We start from the raw sequence: 18,733 nt of genomic DNA on the forward strand, positions 1-18,733 counted from the left end.
AGGTAAAGCCATGGAAACTGAAGTGCTTAAGCACAGTGCCAGGCATGGTTCGGTGTGGGAATGAGTTTTCCGGAAAATACATTTTAAAGTAGTCTGCTTTCACTAACTGAATTTTCACCCAGCTTTGTAACCAAGCTCATCATAGCCTTTGAGGTCATTGAAAACCATGCACTCAGTCTGTCTGCATACAGAGTGCTCAGCCTGTCTAAATTTAACTTTCATTTAATAAAACGATGTAGGGGCTGGAGAGGAGGCTCAAGGGTTAGAGCACTTGCTGCTCTTGCAGAGGATTGGGGTTCAATTCCCAGCACCCAGATGGTAGCTCATAAACCATATGCAACTCCAATTCCTGGGGATCTGACACCCGCTTCTGACCTCCTCAGGCACCGGGCACACATGTGGTGCACATGCATACATACAGGCAAAATATTAATACACAGAAAGTAAATAAACATTTAAAAAGTGTAATCAATCTTATTATGCCTTGGACTCTCCATGTCAGCAACTTTTACAAGCGAAGTTAAATGGATAGCTCTGATTTTAACCATTTCCTCTCTCCATTCCATGTCTCTGACCAAAGAGTGTGTGTGTGTGTGTGTGTGTGTGTGTGTGTGTGTGTGTGTGTGTGTGTGAGAGAGAGAGAGAGAGACAGAGACAGAGACAGAGACAGACACAGAGAGAGAGACAGACAGAGAGACAGACAGACAGATACAGAGAGACAGAGAGACAGAGAGAGAGGCAGCGCAAAATTAGCTCTAATATTGTTGAAAAAAAATGTGGAAAGCAATGCATCCCCCACAGTAAATGTTCCAAATGACACATGGGTATAGGTTGATAACATTTGTTTAAGGTTGTCATGCTGTTCTGGGCCAGTAGAACTTAAAAAGTAACTTGTAAAACTCAGGTAAAAGATTCTTTAAGAAAAAGTTCCTCATTTCTTCCCATACCATACTTGACAGGCTGTGCAATAAATACTAAGGACTGTCTTCTGTTGGAGAGAAGTGAACAGATGAGATCACGCTTATTCTAGGCCGGTGGTTCTTAGCCTGTGGGTAGGACCCCCTTTGGGGGTTGAGGGACCCTTTCACAGGGGTCACCTAGGACCATCAGAAAATGCAGATATTTACATTATGATTCATAATAGTAGCAAAATTACAGTTATGAAGTAGCAACAAAACTAATTTTACGGTTGGGGGGGTCACTACAACATGAGGAACGGGATTAGGGTCACAGTGTTAGGAAGGTTGAGAACCACTGCTCTAGGTTATCTGACTCCAAGAGTCAGTGTCTTTCACATGGCACTCTCACAGCGCACACACTGAATAGATACTGGTGTGGTTACGGTTCTGTCACTCCAATGTGAGCAGTCTTGTCCAACAACTGTTTTCCAAACAGGGAGAAAGTGTATGGCCAATTCCACTGTCTGCACATCAATTCTAGGAACACAGTTAAAAGATATTAGGATCACTACTATTTTTAAAGCTCCTTACCATGGTCAGTACACTGGTTTCTGACATCCTCTATGCTTTCCACATTGGTGGTTACTTGAAGAAAAATGTAACAGCTGCCTTGGAACTGAACCCAGGTGGATGAAGGACAGTCTATGTAGGGAAAAAAAGAATATTAATATGAGTTCCTGATGCTAAGGATATTGAATATTAAAAGTCCACATGTACACACAAGTCATTTCCCTTGGTAAAACAAGAAATCAACCAGTGTAAAAGGAATTCATATTTTTTTCCATTTTACATGTAGAAAAAAAAATGTGCCAATGATTCACTTCTGTCTTCACAGTGCAGTTACAAGTGTGTTGATTCTTTAGCAATTCAGACATGCAAATTAAGTGTCATCACCAAGCCAACAGACTACCAAGGAAATCAACTAGTCAGAATTTAAAGCTTCTCTCTGAGGGCTATCTTTGTCATATAATATATATATATATATATATATATATATATATATATATATATATATATATTATATATAATATGTCAATATATATATAAAATATAATTTTAAAAGTCTTAAAAGTTCTGCAAAATCCTTTTGTTCAAATTCTACTTGCAAGAACAGAAGATAATATCTAGATTATGAATATTCAGGAAAATTTTAGTATTGATATTGCACAAGCAAACACGACTGATGTTCATCTTTTCTTCCTTTCTTTGTCCTCCTGTGGGTGCTGGGTGTGTGTGGTGAGAGGCTTGGGATTTGAACTTAGGGCTTCATGTATACTTGGTCGTGTGCTCTCCCACTGAGCTATATTTTTCAAGTCCTGTATGTTCTTTTTTTTTTTTTTTTTTTTTTTGGTTTTTCGAGACAGGGTTTCTCTGTGTAGCTTTGCGCCTCTCCTGGAACTCACTTGGTAGTCCAGGCTGGCCTCGAACTCACAGAGATCCACCTGGCTCTGCCTCCCGAGTGCTGGGATTAAAGGCGTGCGCCACCACCTCCCGGCCAGTCCTGTATGTTCTTAATTTAGCATCTTATCAATAGAGATTCCATAGATCTATGAAGCTGAACCTTACATTTTTCTGCTCCTGCTATTTAGGAAGGACATCCCTATCTCTACCTGGGTTTCTTTTGTTCATTATGAAGATATAAAACTTTTAAGCCTGGGACCCAGAAGATCATCACTTAGCATTATGTGCAAAAATACGCCTGTAAGAACTTGGTTTCACTGAAACAAATAGGAGGAATAGAAGAGGATTTATTAATTTTAGTGGACAAAAGAACAAAAAATATTAAGCTTACATATTCCTGTAAGTTTACATAAAATTAGCAAGATCTCACCTCTATAGTTCCACTTTTAAGTTCTGTATGTGTTATAATTTAATATAGAGGAATAGAAGCAAGCACCCCTAAAAAGACCAGAGCTGAGTAATCAGCTACAGTACACTCAATTAATTCAACATTCTTGATCTTACTGAGGTCAAACTATGACATAAGTTACCCCTAGTACTTAACCTTGGCCTCTGACAGCATGGAGCACACTGTCACCAAAATAGATTATTTTCCAATTTTCTGGAGGATGAGGGGTGAACAGAAGTCAGTCAAGAAAGGAAAAGTGTTCCTCATACCCTATTTTCTGCTGGGGGATGGCTTTCTGTATGCTGTGAATATATGTTGTTCCCATTGGTTAATAAATACGCTGCTTTGGCCTATGACAAGGCAGCTTAGAGGCAGGTGGGAAATCCAAGGAGACAGTCAGGAAAGAGAAAGGTGGAGTCTGAAGAGATACCTGCCTGCTGCCCAAGGAACAACATGCCAGCAGACCGGTAAAGCCACAGAACACGTGCAAAACACAGATTAACAGAAATGGGTTAATTTAAGATATAAGAGCTAGCTAGCAAGAGGCTTGCTATAGGCCATATAGTTTGTAAATAATATTAAGCCTCTGAGTGATTATTTTATAAGGGGCTGTGGGACTGTGAGGCCAGGCAGGAATGGAGAAAACTTTCAACTACAATTTTCCTTGTCCTGTTGGCTAGGCTGCATCAGCTACCATGTGGCCCAAAGTACCATAGGACAACTGAGCCACAAGATGGATGGATCGCCATATCATACTCACATTGGACCAACCCACTAATTCAGGCCTTTCATATGTCAACTAGAACAAATTAATGACTATTTCACTATTTCATTGGGTTTGTTTGTTTCTTTTTGTTTTGTTTTTGTTTTTCAAGACAGGGTCTCACTATGTAGCCCGAGAATTACTTTGTAGACCAGGCTGTTGAACTCATAGATCTTCCTGCCTCTGTCTCTTGAGTGCTGGGATTAAAGGTGTGTGCTACCATGCCTGGATATCTTTAAAAAAAATTAACTACATTTTTTTTTATCAGTGTGTGTGTGTGTGTGTGTGTGTGTGTGTGTGTGTGTGTGTATGCTCAAACACATGTGCACACATCCATGCATGCCACAAATGTATAAGTGGAGGTCACAGGACAACTTGCAGGAGTCAGTTTTCTCCTTCCACCATGTGGGTCCTTAGTATCAAAATTGGGTTTTCACGCTCAGTGGCAGGTACCTTTCTTTACCCACGGGGCCATCTTGCCAGCCCCTTTGCTACTGTTTTATAAACACTTGCATCACACAGTATGGTGGCATGAGCAATAACATCCAGAAAGATTGAGGGACTGGAGATGACAGATACATGCAGGAGGAAAGTTGAGGGGACCTGAAAACAGGGCATTGAGAGGGAAGGCTGTACTGGGGCAGTCAGGAGCCTTCTCTTCCTGGCAAGCAGCAATCAGCCACCTTTGCTTCACCTGTGCCTCTGCGCCTCCTATGAACGTTGTAGGAGTCCAGCTGGGAGACTGGCTCCCACATTTTATGACAGAGAACGCTTGAGGAGAGAGGGATAAGAGATTTAGATAGAAGGATAGAGGGGAGAGAAACAGAAACACAGGACAGCCTCGGGAGGGCCTGGATCTTTATCCACCAGCCCCTGCTGTCTCTTCTAAAGGGCTTTTTATAGGAATGCCAAGGGGTGGAGGAAAAGACCTCCCCCTAGCACAGCCAAGTGCAGACCCTTTCTGATCACCTGGTAACCACGCACATGGTCAAGCTATTCTCTAATGCTGCCCTGCTGGGTGAAGCAAGCTCAGCTCTCACTAGGAAACCTTTATGGGCCTCTACAGAACATCTAGCCTCTTTTTTAAAAAGAAAGACTTTTATGTCTTTAAATCTACTTCCAGGCCATGAACCATTTTTCTTATCTTTTCATGCTGGTAGGACCAGACCCTTTTCCTGTATCACCTTCTTTGACATATCAGCACTGGAGTTTCTTCTAGCTTTCACTTGCAATTTTACCACACAGATCTTTCTCTCAATGCAAATGAGCATTAAGAGCAAGCATTAGATGTCAGAACAGGAAGGATTTCCTCCTAGATGGCTTATCTTGGTTCCTGTGTTTTCTAGGGGATGAAAAGGATGGATGTCTTCTTGGTTGGTGTGGTGGTTTGAATGAAAATGACCCCCATAGGCCAATAGGAAGGGGCACTATGAGGAGGTGTGGCCTTGTTGGAGTAGATGTGGTCTTGTTGGAGGTAGTGTATCACTGGGGTTGGGTTTTGAGGTCTGAGATGCTCAAGCTAGGCCCAGGGTCTCTCATCCTAATGCCTTTGGATCTGGATGTAGAACTCTTATCTACCTCTCCAGCACCATGTCTGCCTGCATGACACCATGCTTCCCACCATGACAATAATGGACTAAATTTCTGAACTGTAAGCCAGGCCCAATTAAATGTTTTTCCTTTATAAAAGTTGCTGTGGTCATGGTGTCTCTTCACAGCAACAGAAACCCTAACTAAGACAGATTATTATTGTTAACATTAGATAAGGCATGCAAACCACACAGCATAATGAGGCAAGATTCCCAGACTATGTAGCTTTTATCAACCCCAATCACTTTTGTTGTCTTCCTCCCCTGGTTAGGGACCTACAGTAAGGATTTAAAATACTTGACTGAGGGACTGGAGAGATGGTTCAGTGGTTAAGAGCACTGACTGTTCTTCCAGAGCACCTGGGTTCAAGTCCCAGCACCCACATGGTAGCTCACAGCTGTCTGTAACTCCAAGATCTGACACCCTCACACAATCTATGTACATGCAGCAAAACACCAATGCAAATAAAATAAAAATAAATTATTAAAAAAATAAAATACTTGACTGAGTGAATAAATCTTCTTCTTCACCTTCACATACCAATTTATTTCCATCTTCTTCAAATGCTTTGCCTTGAGTTCATCTGCTCCTTCCTGAAACTCCATAGTGTCTCATATCTCCAAATTTAAGCAAATCGACCTTACTGCCAATGCTATCACCTTACTGGTACATTTTTTAAAAAAATTAATTTGTCATCGAACACAGCATATACAAAAAAGCACAAGCCATAACTTGGTAAACTTCCAAAAACGGAACACACCCACACAGCCATCAGAAAAATGAAGAAACAGAACATTGCCCTCTTTTGGTTACCACCCCTTTCCAAAATGAAATCATTTCCCTAACTTAGAAGACCATAGGTCAATCTTGCTTTTTTGGGACTTTACAGTAAGGAAATCAGGCACAACGTACTCTTGTGTCTAGCTTCTTTTGATAAATATTACTTTTATGAGAGTCACTTGTTTTTAGTTTGTATCTATGGATTGTTATTTCTCCTTGTTATATAATGTGTGCATTTTTCCATTATTTCTTTGGTGAATGTGTGGATAGCTTCTAGTTCACAGCTTCATGGCAATAACAAGCAATGTCTCTCCAAGTCTTCTTTGCATGGCTCACTGTTCTACATGCTTCACACTAGGAAGAGTTGAACTGGAGAATGCTATGGTTCTAATGTCTCCCTCCAAAATTATTGCTCTTTTAGCAGTATTAAGAGATAAGACCACACAAAACACAAGAAGTCTTGCTGTGGGATGCTCTGTATGTCAAATGTGTTGCTCTGATTTTAATAAATAAAACACTGATTGCCAGTAGCCAGGCAGGAAGTATAGGTGGGACTAACAGAGAGGAGAATTGAGAGAACAGGAAGGCAGAGAAGGAGACACTGCCAGCTGCCTCCATGACAAGGAAGATGTAAGGTACAGGTAAAGCCACGAAACACATGGCGACATATAGATTAACAGAAATGGGTTGAGTATAAGAGTAAGAGCTAGACAATGGTAGGCCTGAGCTAATGGCTGAGCAGTTTAAATAATATAAGCGTCTGTATGTTTATTTTATAAGTGGGCTACGGGACTGCTGGGGCTTGGCGGGACCCAGAGAGAAAAACTCCAGCTACAAAGTCTGGTGAGTCCTAGCCAGCCAGGGCTACTTAAAAAGACCCCATGTCAAACGACAAGGACCCATAGCAGCCATTCTCATTCAAAAGAGGCTATATGACCATTCGAAGTCTTGGACACATTCAGTATTGTTTTATACTGTGGCCACCTATTTCTCAGGTTTGATTATTAACTGCAAGTCAGCAGAGATCCGGTCTTAAATCTAATTATATCACCAGTAACAGGTGCTCTGCTGTCTGGAATACAACCCAGAGAAGCATGCATAAGGGTGAGGGAGTGCACGGCTCTGGGCAAGCAAACTAGGTTGTGGAGAAAAGTCTGACCCAGACAGGATCTCTGGTCTATTACTTAGGCCATCCTCTGCGCCTTTTTTTTTTTTTTTTTTTTTTTTTTTTGTAAAATAGTACCCATCTAGGTGCTTGGGAATTCCATGGTGAACAAAAGAGAGGGAGAACCCGGTCTTCTTACAGGTGTAAGTTAGTGGGGACAGACGCACAAAAGTAAAGAAGTAAAATAACAGATCAGATGGTGTCGTAGTTCCCTTTCCTGTTGATGTGAAAAAAATATTCTGACAAAGTCAACCTAAGGCAGGAGGGGTCTATTTTCAGTTCAAAGGTATAGTTCATCGTGGGGGTAGTTGAGGCAGAAGCAGCTAGTTACACTGCATCCACAGAAAGCAGAGAGTCACCAATGCATGCTACTTCTCAGCCCTTTCTTTACTTATACAGTCCCAGTGGAAACTAACCGGGCCACTCACAATGGGTGTAAGTCTTCCTACCTCAATTAATGCAATCAAGATAATCCCCAGAGGCCCGTGTCCTGGGTAATTTTAGATTCTGTTAAATTGAGGCTAAACATCTAAGGTGGTGTATTAGCAACCTACTGCTGTGTAACAAATGGCCAGCTTAAAGCAGGAAACAGCATCTTATCCAGTGTCTCTGGTTAAGAACCGGAAGCAGCAGCTTACTTGGGTTGTTTGGAGGGTTTTCCTATGCAAATGCAGTCAATGTGTTGGCTAAGGCAGCAGTCATCCGAACACTCAACTACAGCTGGACTACTGGTCCCAAGAAGGCACATTTCTATAACAGTGAGTTGATGTGGACTGGAGACCTCAGTTTCTCACCACAGTAATGCTGAGGAGTCCCTATACGTCTTGATTTGAATGTGAAATGTAGTTGGAAGATTTACTGTGTCTCGGCCTGCTGGTGGTCGGGACAAATCTCTCCCATTCGCACCCCCCAGGTAAACACACAGAGGTTTATATTAATTACAACTGCATGGCCATGGCTCAAGCCTTTTTGCTAGCTAGCTCTTATTTTAAATTACGCCATAACTATTCATCTATGTATCGTCACATGTTCTGTGGCTGTACCTGCGTCCCATTACATGTTGCTCCTTGGGTGGCTCGCTGGCGTCTCCTGACTCTGCCCTTCCTCTTCCCAGCGTTCTCCTAGTTTCTCACCCTGCTCATACTTCCTGCCTGGCTACTGGCCAATCAGCGTTTTATTAAATCATTTTACAAGAGCATTATCCCACATCAGTGAAATGGCCCCTATGGACTCATGTGTTTGGCCATTTAATCCTAAAGCAAGTGGCATTGTTTTGTGTGGCTCTTTCCTTTCCTGTCCTCTGTATGCTTTCTGGCCCACAGAAATGAGCAAGCATCCAAACACTGCTGCTACCGGAGCCATGAGCTATCCTTACCACCATGCCTTTCCTTCCCTGCTGGACTAACCTCTCAAATGGTGCATCAAACAATTCTCCCCTAACTTTCTCTGATCAGGTATTTGGTCACAGCTGTGAGAACAGTAACTAATACATAAGATTGATAATGAGAATTGGGGTCATGGGGGCTGCTGGGAGAAAACTGATTGTATTTCTTAGGTTTTTAGGAGGAAAAGTGGAATTTGGAGCTGGAGGCTAGAGAGGTCCTGGAATGTTTAAGCAGAGCTTAAGAGGCGATCCTGGTGGGAGAGAGAGAGGATGATGAAGGAAGTACAGACAGAGGGAGGATGATGAAGGAAGTACAGACAGGAAGGCTGTGATCACGTGCTTTAAGAGAACAATAGAGTTATAGTCTGGTAAAGAAACTGGCTTCATTTTGTCTCCGTCCTGAAAGCTTGACTTAGGGGTAATTAAGGAAACAGAGACTGATTTGTTTGGTAGGGACAATTTCAAGATTGCATGGCATTCAGGTTTTGGCACGGCGATACTACTAATTGCTCTTGGCCAGATTTCCAGTGCAAGTGAGCAGGAAGTGAAGCCCCAAAATACGAAAAATGTACAGTTTGGTAACGAAAGGGGGAGCTTAGAAGTTGGGGCTAAGGCAGGTGGGATACAGTATCCATAACTGCTAACGAGCTCAGTGTTATCCAAGAGCCCTCCTCCCATACACACACTTTTCACGGAGACAGTAGGAAAGATGCCCTAAAAACAAGACTCTGCCCCTTGAGAGCACCAGGGTCTAACAGTGCAAACCTATTTTAAGAACTTTCACTTGAAATAGTGTTCCTGAACAAAAACCATTCTGGGCAGCTGAGCTGCCTAGAGAAGTGTTCTGCTATGCTCAGTCATAGAGATACAGAAAGGGTACTGGAGATTATGGTACAGGAGGGGCCGGGCTATCACCTGGCGGTAGAACTTGCTATTGTCAATATGGTGCTGTATTTGTAGACACACAAGATGCAAGCATGAGAGATTCATGGAAGATTGTGCCCATCTTTCAGGAAGCTGCCAGAGCCAGGCAATGTGCGACAGGGTCAGAGTCGATGCATGGAGCTGGGAGCTTTTGTATAGAGCTATGAAGTCAAGCAAAGCCTAGGATGCGATGCGCTAGCGATCTTAGGAGATTGGAGATGCCAGACACAAAAGGCATCCACCAACAAAAGCTGCTGACATTGAGTGTGGCTGGTCCAAGGGAATGGCCACAGGAGCTGTAGGCTGCAGGGACAGGGCTACCCAAGCCTGTTGGAGCCCAGATGTTGCCATGATGCTGGAGTTCCAGCTGCCAGACATTGAGCTGCAGGTTTGGCATTTTCCTTGTTGGGTGTCATTCTTGCTTTGGTCCAATATTTCCTTGCTACTTTCTGTTTAGGAATGAGAAATATTCTGTGCTACTGCATACTGAAAACGTATAAATTTTTGTCTATATACAGGGGCTCACAGACAAGAGTTTATAACAGTGTTGGGAATGTTCATTCTCTGAGGATGCTAGAAGCTGAGCCGAGTGCACTTTGCATTATGAGATGGCCACAAGTCTATGGAAACCAAGTATGAATGTCCTGGTTTGAGCATATGTGTTTCAAGACTCAGTCTCCAGCTGTGGCTCTGTTTTGGACAGTAGTCCAACTTTCGGAAGTTCCAGCTTTCAGAAGTTCCAACTTTCGGAAGGTGGTGCCTAGCTGGAGCAAGTGGGTTGAGGCTTAGGGTTATAACCAGGCCCCATTTTCTGTCTTTTCTATTTTCTGGTCTGCTGAGATATGAGAGGCAGCAAACTTATACCCCGTCATCACAAATTCCTGCCACAGAATGGATTTTACTCTCAAACTGTGAGCCAAAACCCTTCCTCCACTACATTACTCTTATTAGGTATTGGGTCCCAGCAAAGAGAAAAGTAATGAATCAAGCAGATGGCTTCCCAAGAGCTAGGGATTCGCGGTGCAAGGCAGAAGTGAAAGCTTTACAGAATGCAGTCTTTGTGGTCACACTCACTCATTTCTGAAATATCCTATTGGCTATGTATTAGAATTTTCCAGGGAAACAGCAACAATATAAGAAAGATTTGCCATCTATCTATCTATCTATCTATCTATCTATCTATCTATCTATCTATCTATCTATAATTCATCTATCATCTATCTATCCATTGCCCTACCTACCTACAGATGTCTAGCTATCTGTTTCACACAGTTATGGAGGCCAAAACAAAACAAAACAAAATTCATGGTCTATCATTGGCAGGCTGGAGAACATGTGGTGTGTTATTTAACCCTAGTCTGAAAGTCTGAAGATGGGGTTAGGGATGGGGCAACAACATAAATCCTTGCCTGAGTTCGAAAGCCTGAGATCCAGGTGTGTCTACAGCAAGTTCAAGGCAGAAGTAGATGGCTGCCTCAGCTCAGGCTGGAAAGGAATTTGTGCTTCCTCTGCCTTCCTGTTCCAGCTCAAGGGACTGGATGATGCCAGCCCAGGCTGATAGGTTTACAGACACAAATGCGAATCTCAGGGTTTAGAGGTTAAGGTTCAAATTCTCAAATGCTAATCCAATCCAGAAATAGTGTCTTATCAGCTGTTTAGGCATCCGTTCATAGTACACTCAAGTTGATACATAAAGCTGACCACCACACTGAAATAGGTCAGCCCTATTCCGTGTGGGAGTGAGCTACACCCGAGTAAACACTAAATGATAAGCAGCGTCGGGAACATCTCCGAGGCTGCCAATCACAGATACTTCTAAGAGGTGAAGACCAGATATTGAAGTCAGATAAAGTAAATAGAAAACTCCGGAGGTGGAAGTGATCCTGGTGATGTTGATGACAACTAATTACTCCAGACTACTGTTGAATAGTTATGACAAGATCAAAAGGAAAGAAAAAGAAAGAAAAAGCTACAAGTGACAAAGACAGAAAAACACTGTTGACTCAGAACTTGCAGCCCCCTTCTCCTTCGGCTCATTTCAGCATGAGCTGTACCTCTAGTTAATTAAAAAGGAAACCCCTCCCGGAAAGCTGAGTGTGTACCCCAGCTTTAGACACACTCAAGACTTAGAGACAGTAGTACAGAGAGGTTGACTCTCCCGTGAGGACAGTTGATGAGGCCACGTAGCTCAGGCGTGGGAAGCTGACCTACGTCGCCTTCCGTGCTAGCTCTGTTACTGTAAGTCCGGTGTAGTTAAGATAGATGCCCAGAGAGCTCCCTGAAAAGTTACTTTCTGTAACTCTTATTTCTTCCCAACAATTCTGAAAGGTCCATTGCTATTTATAAGGAACTTAACTGACATTTTCAGGGATGTGATAATTTCATAATTCTGTTCATTTGACAGGCCTAGAAATGTAGTAGTCTCACCAGTGGGCACCATCTCCCCTGACTACCTCGGTGCTACCCCGACACAGAAAGCACCAATAAAAAAACAAATAAAAAAAAAAGAAATTTAGTTGTCTCATGGAAAAGTTAAAAGCGGCACTTAGCTCCAAAAGTTCCTATATAGATTACTTACCTAAACGTACCATGTGCCAAAAGAATGAAAGGTTATTGCCACAGTGAATCTTGTATTCCCAAGCCAAGTGTAATGACACTCTCCGTTCTCTCAAGGCGCTTACTTACCTGCCATAGGCCAACTTCACCAAGACAAGGGGGTGACGATGACGACGGCTGTTTATTACATGTGTGGTGAGTCCAGGAGGGAGCAGCTGGCCCAAAGGTTCAATTAAGCATAGCCTTTGCCATCATGGCCAGCCTCAAAGGATTGTCATGATATTTACCCATAGAAGAGGTCTGTCATCTGTACCTTTCTCATTGTTTTCTCCTCAAACTCTAAAATACCCCATAAAAACAATCATGTACCTGACATGGATGATGCAAAATTGTTCTTTCTTGACCTCATTTTAAGCCAGATTTGGCTCCTATTGTCTGGATGGATTTGTGAGGCATCATGCTGAAAACCGTCTAGAGGAGCTTTCATGTACCATTATCAGATAACTGGGTTTGCTCTACAGGCTCACACAGCCATGCAGAGTGAACCCATGCTTTGGTGGCACCATTGATTTTCAACTCTGCAGCCAAGTCTCAAGGGCTTCTCAACAATGAGAGAGATCCTAAAATCGTAACTATTTGTGAATTCAATTGTTTGTTGGAAAAAATAAAATTAAAAATATTCTTTAAAAATAAATCATTTTTTGTTTTTTAATTAATTAATTTTTGTGTGTGTGTGTGTATTGGTGTTTTGACATGGGTGTCCAGTCCCTTGGAACTGGAGTTACAAATAGTTGTGAGCTGCCACATGGGTGCTGGAAATTGAGCCTGGGGCCTCTGGAAGAGCAGTCAGTTCTCCTAACCTCTGAGTCAGTTTTCCAGCCCCATAAAAATATTCTTACATCTAATTTGAGATAATTTCCTCTGAAATAGAAATGTTCCACCTACAATGTTGAGAAAAAGTGGCCTCTCTGGGTTTACAAGGTGTAAATGTTTTGAATTCCGTTCTAAGTTCAGGCAGAAGAGACGCAATTGGAAAGAATCCACAATGCAGCTAACCCCTCTACTTTTTAAATCATCCAATTTTTCATCATCCTATTATAAAATAAAGTTTAAAGACACATCAAACTAAAACAAAACCCTTCAAGACAGTAAGGTTCCTGCTGTTAAATAGCTTGTTCCTGGGAAGCGAGTGATGGGCAAGGATGCAGACAGACAAGGACACTCAAAAGCTTTGAAGATGAAACACTATAACAAAGAGAGTAGGTGGTGGAGGAAGGCCTCAGGGTATGACGTAATTACAAAGAGCTAAATGGTAGGGGAGGAATGACCATGCCAGCAACAAGGGGGTTGGCAGCCCATGCAGAGGAAACATAAGGTTGGAGTTCCCATAGGTCAGTGCGGAGAAAGTCAGTGAAGAGCTGGGAGGGCTGTGAGACAGCATCAGGCAGAAGGCAGGGGCCCCCAGACCATCGCTTGTCAGTAGCAGCCCCTCGAAATCAGAGGTCTGGGTTCCCACCCTCATGATGAGCACAGAATGGGAACTTACATTCACTCCTCCCGTGCCCCTCATGGGAAATCACTGACCCGGGAGTCACTGGCACATCCCTGTGTGCAGATGCACTGTTATAGAGAGGCTCTAGATCTGCAGAGGTGGCCCAGTGGGTGAAGAACTAGCTGGACAAGCATGAGGACCTGCACTTAGATCCCCAGCAGCATTCATATAAAACAAACAAACCCAAACCAGAGCAGCTCCACCAAGGTCTGCCATGGAACCTTCGAAAGTTAAACGATGTTTTTTAGCCATTGTGAATGCTGAGCTAATAACTAAAACCAACGAGCTCCCTGTCACGAATATATTCCAAAGTGGTAGAGAAAACTATGACTGTTTTCCACTTCAGCATTAAGTTTAGACTGTATGCTAGATGACTGAGGTTCCTTTTCTGCCAAGATCTGGATTGAGATCCGAGATTCGGCTAATTCTAATTCTTGATAAGCTCTCTCCATCATGAATGTCAGTGTGCTGGTAACTATACACAGCCAACAGAGCGGTACTCTTAGGATGTTTTCTGTTGATGCAATTACCTTTTGTGTCTTATGATGAGAGCAAAGGGAAAGAGACCAGGATTTCTCAGGCCTGTAATAGGTAGGAGAGGGAGTTCTCACTTGATACTCAACAGCTCTATGAAGTGTATCATCTCCATTCTACTCAAGTACAGGGAAGCTGGCTAACCAGTGAGTGAAGTGCTCATGCTCTCTGAAGTTGCCTGACTGAAAAAAAGCCAACCGGCAGAGTAAATTTATTCGACGTGGACTGTACCTAAAGCTCTTGGCAAGCCTGTTTGTCCAGACCAGACTCGGTCCAAAACAACTTCGCAGGTGATATCAAAATCAAAAGATATAGAAATGCATTGTCTTTCCAGATTAGCTGAGAATGTATTTTTCTTCTTTTTTTAATTTGCTAGCATTGTGTGTGTGTATGTGTGTGTGTGTGTGTGTGTGTGTGTGTGTGTGTGTGTGTGTGTATGATGTATGTGTGTGGGTGCAGTGTGCCTTCTGAGGTCAGAGGATGACTTCATGGAGGTTTGATTCTCCATTTACGTGGTTTCAGGGACTGAATGAACTTAGGTCACCAGGCTTGCAAAACAAGCATATTTACCCATGTACCAACTCACTGGTGGAAAAACAAAAGAGTATTTTTTAATAGTCTGGAACTGTAGAGAGTGAGCTAAGGGGGAGTTCAGATGGGGCTCAGATTTAACAAGGGGATGCCTAAGGAGGACACAGAATCGGCCCAGACTTCACAGAAACTCTAATCCAGCCTTAGACAAAATGAATGCACGCAGTCCAAATGGTGTGAAACTGCACATCTTGCTGCTGCTCCTCAGATAGGCAGCAGATGGTCTAACTGGTCATAAGTGCCGCTCTACAGGAGCCCAGGAAAAGAGCTTTGCAAGCTCTGAGTTGCTCACTAAGCTCGGTCTCCAACACCCAGGGCCTTTAAAATATTCCCTGCTGTGAGCAGGCTTCTTATAGAAACTTATTTGGAAGTGCAGTGAAATCCAGGAGGCCAAAATCTCTTGCATAATCCTGTTGTTGAAGCCCACACAAGTATTCACTTAGCTCTTGTTTATTTTGTTCTTTCCTTCTCGGAAATGGTCGCTCGATAGTGTTTCTTGGAAAGAAATCTCCCCCCAGAGTTTCCCCACTAACATATTTTAGACATGCCTCCACGGAAAGCTTGTTTAAAGAAAAACACATGCTTGGAATTGTCTGTCTTCCCCAGGAGTCCTTTTGCAAAAGTAGCTAATTATGTCTAATTTTTTCAGATGTCACTAGTACACCAGCTGACCAAACGTTTCTCTAAACCATTTTTTTTTTAACTGTGTTCCCAGTCTGACCTACTCCCTTCTTGATGCAGGGGTTATTTGACTGAACTCTTTTCCTGTTTTACCAACTTGACCACCAGCCAAGGGACAGGGCCTGTTTCCTCCGGCCCATCACCCGCCCCCCCCCCCCCCCCCCCGAGGCCTCATTTCCTCCCTGCTGCCACCCATCCAGGGACTCAGTTCCTCTGCCCCTCCGTCTTGGGGGGTCAGAGCTGAGGATACAGACACGGTGGAAGCGGGTGGAAGGTCCTCGGTCTTGGCCTTTGCCCCGGGTCTGGCTCTCGGAAGCCACCTAGCCAGAGAGATGGGCGTGGGATGGTCTGGCGTGGGATGGTCTGAGCGCAGGACGAGAGGGGTGGGAGCGGGGAGCCTGCGCCCTCGGGGGGCGCGGCAGGGGCGGCTTACCCGCGACGGTGGCAGTGGCGAGGCTCAGCAGCAGGAGCGTGGACAGCGCTGCGTGGGGCATGACTGCGCTGCGCCGCCGAGAGCGGGCCGGGGGCGGCGCTTGTCGGGCGTGCGGAGCTCCGGGCTCCGCCGCGACGCCTCCCACTCGAGGCGGGGGAGTGCAAGCCAGGGTCGCACAGCTGGGACGCCCAGAGCTCCAAGAGGCTGGCTCACTGCAGGCTCCAACTTCTCTCTTTTAATGATAAACTTTTCATGTGAATTGAAATAATCTCGGACTTTCTAAAATGTTGCAAAATAGAATTCCTGCAACTCCTTTGGCCAGCTTCTCTAAATGTTAGCATCTTACATAACTTCGGGGCAGTGATCAGAACCAGGAAACGAGCAGTGGTGGAGCACTGCTGACATTGTGGCATTGGACAATTATCTCTGTTCTAGGACCCAATCCAGGAACAAGAGTTACACTTATAGGTCATAGGTGATGTCTCTTCGGTGCCTTTTTGTCAAGGACTATCCTCCATTCTATCTTTACACACCAAAAGCCCCTGGAAGAGTTCTGGTCACTTTGAAGACTGTCCTTCAATTTGGGTTTGTCTGATGTTTCTTCTCGGTAGAATTCAGTTTGTGCCATTTTGGCAAGAGTCCCACAGAAGGGACAAGGCGTGATGGACTTTGGTCATTTGGTGAAGGTGGTGTCGGCAGCCAGAATCTCCTTTTTCACAAGCTCCTCCCAGTGGACTATGTCTCTTAGAAAAACATCTCCATCATTAGTTGCACTATCAAGAGTATAGCAGAATAATGGAACAGGAACGATTTAATTGGAATGTGAGATAGAAAGGCAAGTTGAAGGAAGAACTATGGGTAGTATAACTACTAAAGGAGGAGGAGGAGGAGAGAGAGAGAGAGAGAGAGAGAGAGAGAGAGAGAGAGAGAAGAGAAAGACAGTTTTTTTGGAGCTGAGGATCGAACCCAGGGCCTTGAGCTTGCTAGGCAAGCACTCTACCACTGAGCTAAATCCCCAACCCAAGAGAAAGATATTTTAATGGAGTTACCTCACAAGAGAGAAAGAGGACAGACACCTCAACCTAGCAAATAAAAACCGCATACCAGGAATGGGCTACTTCTTGAATTGTTGCCAGTGGGGTCCAATAGAGCCTCAAGAATTACAGGTTATTGCCAATAGTCTTGGCTATATTCAGAGCTTGTCTGTAAGCCCTTGTTGCTGAAGACACCATGTACCAGAGTCACATAACTTGGAGAAATCAAGGTGGTACTAACCTGGAAGCTTCATCTCTACTGGCTAGCTTTCACAGTTCTGGGAGGTGCTGGTGTATGCACTACTGGAGGAGCAGTATTGTATTCCTTCCTACAGGCTCCTCCAGTAGTGTGGACAGCCAGCACCTCTGTCTCATCCAGATGTGAACCCTGCAAGCTACAACAATGATGCGCCTAACAAAATATGCCTACTGCTGCAAAAGTGGCATGAATGTTATGAAAGTAACCCACCACTTAACGATTAGACATAAGGCCCACTCCATGGGATGGAACCCATTCTTGGCATTGTGCCAAGAACCTGTGGCTAAATAAGTCATAGTCCCTAGGGGAGACCACAGTACTATTATTCTGCTAAATGAGCATAGTATTAAAGTAACCCCTAGTGACTTATTGCTTTGCTCATAGATGAGAGTATCCCTCGACCCTCATCAGAGAAGCTTCTCCTTACAGTAGATGGCAATTAACAGAAACTCTCCCCTGGTCAATGTGCAGAAAATAAGAACTGTGGAGTCCTTAGCCTTAAGTGGATCTTACATATTACACCCCTTCCTTCCCCCAGTGCTCAGGGACCTTTGAGGAAGAAAGGCCAGAAAGATTGTAAGAGCCAGAGTTTGTGGATAGCATCAAGGAAACCGTGTTCTCCAGACTCACCAGGGCAGATGCACACATGAGCTTACAGAGACTGTGACAGCGTGTAGGAGAGATTTGGAAGCTCAAGCTACGTAAAATTCCAGCGTAGAGGAGCCAGTTGGGCACAAAATTCCACCACTAGGGGAGGAGCTATTGGAGTTTGATAGTATTGAGAAAGGGAGAGTCAGTTTTCTTTAACAATGTGACCCCCTAGTTGGTCAACCACAATTTGGGGCAGGCCTCACTCCCAAGAGTAGTAGGGCAACACCAATTGGACTCAATGGTTGGGGTGTGTGTGTGTGTGTGTGTGTGTGTGTGTGTGTGTGTGTGTGTGATAAGGGAAATTACAAAGTGGGTGGAGGGGGAGGGGAGGGCATAGGGGGTGGTATGAAAGGAATTGGGAGAGGGGAATGAATATAATTGAAACACGTTGTATGGAATTCTCAAAGAATTAATCAAATGTTTTCTAAGGCACATTTGTTTGTTTGTGATACGGACTTGCTATGTATCCCATTCTGGGACTGAACTCACGATCCTTGCCTCTACTTCCTCAGTGCTGGGATTACAAGCAGGTCCTTTAAACTATGGTTTTTTTTTTTTTTTTTGGTTTTTTCGAGACAGGGTTTCTCTGTGTAGCTTTGAGCCTTTTCCTGGAACTCACTTGGTAGCCCAGGCTGGCCTCGAACTCACAGAGATCCGCCTGGCTCTGCCTCCCGAGTGCTGGGATTAAAGGCGTGCGCCACCACCGCCCGGCTAAACTATGCTTTTATAGATGATGCAGCTATAACTTAACCAGGGGTTTCTGGAATCAGAAACAGGAACTAGAACCAAGCAAGGCCCCTTGGGTAAGCCTCATGTCACTGATGTATAAAATCAAGTCAAACTCAATACAAAGAAAACAAGCAAATTGACTGAAGAATAAACACTCAAGGAGATAAGCAGATAGAAAACAAGCTTATGAAAAGATGTCATTAGAACATCTTTAATGCGAAAACTAAGTACTACCACATACCTATAGAATGACTCAAATCCCAACGATGACACACGCTTGGGAAGATGCGGAGCAACAA

General features: G+C 43.8%; 1 protein-coding gene across 2 annotated transcripts in view; it reads right to left on the minus strand.

Moving 5' to 3' along the window:
- Positions 1 to 18,733, minus strand: part of Ly75 (lymphocyte antigen 75) — a 132,339-nt gene that overhangs the window by 17,876 nt on the left and 95,730 nt on the right. Inside the window, exons 1-2 of one of the 2 annotated variants that reach the window (XM_052724694.1) lie at positions 15,762 to 15,984; positions 1,491 to 1,601 (exon numbers count right to left, since the gene is read on the minus strand). In XM_052724694.1, the coding sequence (XP_052580654.1) occupies positions 1,491 to 1,601; positions 15,762 to 15,822 (172 nt within the window). In that variant the 5' untranslated portion in view covers positions 15,823 to 15,984. Of the gene's footprint in view, positions 1 to 1,490; positions 1,602 to 15,761; positions 15,985 to 18,733 lie in introns of those variants that run through there. The other variant, XM_052724695.1, reaches the window with a different exon arrangement.

This window comes from Peromyscus californicus, unplaced genomic scaffold (assembly GCF_007827085.1).
Source record: "Peromyscus californicus insignis strain IS unplaced genomic scaffold, ASM782708v3 Scaffold_7__1_contigs__length_154581171, whole genome shotgun sequence".
Classification (NCBI taxonomy): Eukaryota; Metazoa; Chordata; class Mammalia; order Rodentia; family Cricetidae; genus Peromyscus; species Peromyscus californicus.